This window comes from Penaeus monodon, chromosome 8 (genome assembly GCF_015228065.2).
Source record: "Penaeus monodon isolate SGIC_2016 chromosome 8, NSTDA_Pmon_1, whole genome shotgun sequence".
Taxonomy (NCBI): domain Eukaryota; kingdom Metazoa; phylum Arthropoda; class Malacostraca; order Decapoda; family Penaeidae; genus Penaeus; species Penaeus monodon.
The window spans coordinates 12,799,799-12,804,697 of record NC_051393.1 but is presented as its reverse complement, the minus strand read 5'-3'; the positions used below and the strand labels follow the sequence as shown (position 1 = coordinate 12,804,697).

The 4,899-nt window shown below is 33.3% G+C and overlaps 2 protein-coding genes across 2 annotated transcripts in view; both read right to left on the bottom strand.

Moving 5' to 3' along the window:
- LOC119575875 (uncharacterized protein C9E9.15-like) overlaps positions 1-405 on the bottom strand; it is a 6,674-nt gene extending 6,269 nt beyond the window's left edge. Inside the window, exon 1 of the mRNA XM_037923413.1 lies at positions 320-405. Coding sequence (XP_037779341.1) covers positions 320-405 — 86 coding nt within the window. The remainder of the gene's footprint in view (positions 1-319) is intronic.
- A 2,656-nt stretch (positions 406-3,061) lies between these two features.
- The window catches only part of LOC119575873 (uncharacterized protein C9E9.15-like), a 4,620-nt gene continuing 2,782 nt past the window's right edge, over positions 3,062-4,899 (bottom strand). The window contains exons 4-6 of the mRNA XM_037923411.1: positions 4,853-4,899; positions 4,295-4,519; positions 3,062-3,735 (exon numbers count right to left, since the gene is read on the bottom strand). The exon at positions 4,853-4,899 is cut by the window's right edge and continues 77 nt beyond it. Of these exons, the coding sequence (XP_037779339.1) occupies positions 3,532-3,735; positions 4,295-4,519; positions 4,853-4,899 (476 nt within the window). The 3' untranslated portion in view covers positions 3,062-3,531. The remainder of the gene's footprint in view (positions 3,736-4,294; positions 4,520-4,852) is intronic.

Below are 4,899 nucleotides of genomic sequence, written 5' to 3'. Positions count from 1 at the left end.
TCACATACTATTTTGTCAGTACAAATTTTGTGGGTCATCTTTATACTTAAACTGCTTACAGGTTGTTGTTTGCATCTACCCTATCACACTCTGTCTTTCAAATTGATTAGTATTTGCTTCAGACACATGATAATGTTTTCATAACATTACTGATGAAAACTTCTTATGTTACAGTTGTTTAAAAGCTAAAAAACAGCAAGTAACTATAGAAAAAAAAACTGAAAAAAGCAATGTATCATAAGTGAAATGATCATACTTTCTCCTGAATATATTAACTGTATAAATCTAAACATAACAAAACAGCAATATTCATACTCACCTACGATAAAACTGGCAGCTGATGACGGCACTGCTGATCTGGAGAGCCTGCAGTTTGGGGTGCCAGGATACGCCAAGAACGGTCATCCAGAAGAGGGTGGCCTGTGTACTGACCCTCTCCAGGAACTACCTCAACAAGCCATAAAGACTCATTCTCTTCATAAACCTACAACAAGAAAAGAGATGAGTGAACAAATAAGAGAATATCTGAGTGTGTGAGTGTGAGTGTGTGTGTGTGTGTGTGTGTGTGTGTGTGTGAAATTTTAGAAATGCCAAAAAACAACTTTTGAGTAGAATTATACTAACTTGTTCATGATAGTCATCTTTCCCTGATAACTCTATTGGAGCCTGTTTCTTAGTATCCTCTTTTTTCTCTAAAAGTTCTCCATACTGGACCGGGCCTGTTAAGGAAAACAACAACATAAAAACACTTTTCACTTTATGATAAATACTTGCTATATCCAAACACTACTTTCTCATGGAATTTACCTATTAAGAAAACCCATTTGAGACATGCATTAAAAACACTAAGACCTGTAACCCCTAAAATCTAGTTATAATAATAATGGGAAGAAAAGAAAAGAAAAGAAAAAAGAAGAAAAGAAAGAAAGAAAGAAAAAAATTCAACCCCCCCCCCAAAAAAAAAGTATGCCTCAGTTTCTAATGTGTGATTATTTCTTTCTTTTATAAATATATCACACATCAGACTTCGAACTGCATTGCAATCATCAATCAGAACCCTGAGTTGTGCAAAATGAATGCCAGAGCTGCACATTCTTCACGATGATACCTATTTTGAGTATCATTTGCACAATTACATAAATTTTAAATGATTTTTTTTTTTACATTTGAAAAAATGTGTTCAACTTGATGATGATGGTGGATTTCTGGAGAAAAGAATTGCTATAGATTGAGAAGGAAAATTCGTACCTGACTGTTGCAGAAGGTTTACAATTTCTGATTTCTCTAAGAGTGCTGTGTGCTGGATGCCTCGAATTTCAAGCAGACTGCGTAACTGTGATACTGATAAATTTCTTAGTGGATTTACAATCTGCAAAACATATACTGTCTTATAATAAAAGAAATTATCATTACCAAGCACAAACACACACACACACACACACACACACACACACACACACACACACACACACACACACACACACACAAAAATTCTGCATACTATTATCGAGTACAATTATAAAGGTAGAGCTATATTGTACATTTTCTTTACTGACATTCAATGACTAATTAATATAACCTTTAACAATACATACTTCCTGCTGAAGAGTAAACATAAATACCTAAGGAAAATCACTTTTCTTCTGAACTGAGAAAGTTAAACGCATCTGAATTACCTGGTATGATGTGTATCCAGCATCCCACCAAAACACCATTTCCACCATCCATGTCACAACGACAACTATCGCCAAATAGAGAAGTGCAAGAGCTGGCCGCTGCCACATTTCTTTTTTTTTTTTTTTTTACTGTATCTGAAAATACAAAGCATGAATCAATCACAACTTTCAATTTTACTGTACATAAGGCTGGTATGTGGTATGTGTGATTAAGTAAGTAAGAAAAGAGATGAAATAAGTGTATAATGATAAAAAAAAAAAAAAAAAAGTGCTATGAGTGTGTGTGTATGTGACTGCATCTATATAAATACATACAGGAATTCCCTAGAAACTATAAGGGTTACACTTGTTAAACATTATTGTTCATGATTGCTACAGCTTAAAAAACATATGGATTCAAGAAGTAGTCCAGATTTTCAGTGAGATCAGAAATAACCTAAGTGCATTAATCACCTACACAAGACTGATACACAAATTATAAATCATTTGTACAAGAGAATAACAGCATAAATAAAAATATAGTATGTATAATCATAAATGAGAGGGGGGAGGGAGAGGGAAAGGGAGAGGGAGGGAGAGAGAAGGGAGAGAGGGAGAGAGGGAGAGGGAGGGAGAGAGGGAGAGGGAGGAGGGAGGGAGAGAGAGGAGGGAGGGAGAGAGAGAGAGAGAGAAAGAGAGAGAGAGAGAGAGAAAGAGAGAGAGAGAAGAGAGAGAGAGAGAGAGAGAGAGAGAGTTGATATATCTATCTGAAGTGTACTGTATTGCTACTCACCACAAAAGTAGTTTATGCAATTTTTGAAAATTGTATGGATGCCGATGTTACTGTGTGCTTTTCTCAATAGAATGCAATGCAAACATAACATATATGAGATCCTTATATATCTATTTTAGTTTATAATAAGTTGGCTTGCTGATAAAAAGATACTGTTATATTATAATTATCACTAATGAGTACAGCTTCTGTTTTTCTGTTTTGATTTCATTGGAAGAATGCTCTTTATTAACCTTTAAAAACAATGACTGTCTTTGGGGTATGCTTAAGATATGTACACAGAAAAAAAATTACATTTTTTTTCAGTGTTACTTAATCTTTTTGCATTGTGTCCTTTTGTGACTGCATAACCCTCAGGTTACAAATATTCATCCTCTTGTGAAGTTGGATTTTTCTTTCTGCAAATTATTATTCACTAAATGCTCTCAGCAACCAGGTTATCAAAAGTAATTTAAAATAAATAGAAAAATAAGAACACATATTTTGTATTATATTTAATTTATGTAAAGCAAACTAGATTTGTTTAATATGCAGTGAAATCTACAAACTATAGCAGTTTACAGACAGATAAGTATAGAGGTAGATAATTATCATTATTCAATAAAAATATATATCTTTAGAAATATTTATTCAGCTTTCATCTCCTACATGTACACATATATCAACCTTCAGTAATAATTACATACCTGGGGGAAATCATACACAGATATGACTTGCTGTTTTTCAGAGGTTTGAATCACCTTATTATCTGTATCATTATCATTATTATTACTATTATTATCATAATAAACAGATGAGCATTAGTTACATAGGGGGAATATTAAATTCTTTGTATAGTAATCCAGTATAAGAGTAATTTTCACAACCAAAAACATGTACAGTATTAATTTTGCTATAACAACACAAGAGAAATTAGTTCACCCTTTACACTATCATTTGTACATAAAAATGTTAGGAAAAATAATAAGATAACATCAAAGCCTGAACTTTCATTTTCATAAAAAAAAAAAAAATCTATCACTTCCTCTAAACAATAAATTATCTCTCATAACTTATGGATAATCAATTGTCAACTCAGCATTTTCAAACAGCCTGAATATAATCAATCTCCAGTGAGCTTGTTCCTCTTTGTTTAAAGTCGCTATAAACGCCACCAGGAATCTGAATGGTAGTTCTCGTTATATCCGATGTGTCAAGAGGTTCTGCGTCAGGAACAAGAGCCCCACGGTAGTATGGCTTAAACTCACTAAACGGCAGAGAGATAATGGTCCACTTGTTCTCTGGAGCCTGAAAGATATTTTTGTATTACAAAAAAATTCTGTCTTTTTACTTTCATGTTATTTTTGTGTTAGGTTAACCCAATGTTACCTGGGAAATGATGTGCTCATTTTAGAATTATTTTGTGAAATGTCTATGCACACAGCTCTGCAAGTGCTTAGCCACAAAGGAGTCAATTAGTAGACCATGTGACCTTACCTGATTTTACCTTTCCTTGAATTTTTTTTTTAACTAATGCTATTGATATCAATGGTGTTGTTTTTATTATAGATATCGTAATTACTAATGTTATAGACAATAGTAGCAACAATACAAGATAACATAAAATATTTTCAAAAATTAATGAAAAGGGTAAACAGATGAGACAAGTACTAATCATAATTGGCTTACTGGTGACTTAGTACAAGTGGAGCCATCTATGTGTAAAAACAATTAACAAAATAAACTGGGCATGGCATGTATGTACATGCCATGCCTGTCGCTTTTTGGTTAACATAAACATAGTACATACAGATTACGATATGCTTAATTTTACAACTTCAGTTTAACAAAACAAAATCCAACTTACTGTGAAGAAAATTTCATAAGAAGGGTATACACTGGGTTCTTGTCCTTTATGTTGGAAGTTCACTTTGTAGATGTAGTTATCTCCTTGACCACGAACTTTCATTTCAAGAGCTGAATGATTGCTTAAATTCCACCCATCATTTGTGTAAGTCCCTGCAAAGCCAGCTCCATTCGGCTGAGGATTGAGCATGGAGAAAAACACAGCTCGCTGAAATAACTTTGATTTCTGCAAAGATACCAGTTTGCATGATGTTAATAATATAGCATAGATAAAGCCTAATTTAAGCTAGTGCAAGTGATAATGTCTTTTATGTCCATGTTCTAATTGAGTGACATACCTGTTCTTGAATCTAACTGAGTGACATACCTGTTCTTGAGAACATAAAACTCTTGCATAGAAACTATTGCAGTATTACTTTAAGTTAAGCCTATTATGGCAAAGATGGATGCATTTATATCTATATAAGTGGATTTGAAGTTTTGCAATTCAGTAACTATTGGTCCAGCAAATGTGTGTAATTATTTGAAAGATACAAAACAATAAAGAAAATAACTTTACCTGCAAAGTAAAAACAGCTTTTGACATTCCTGGTTCCCTGACAGTGT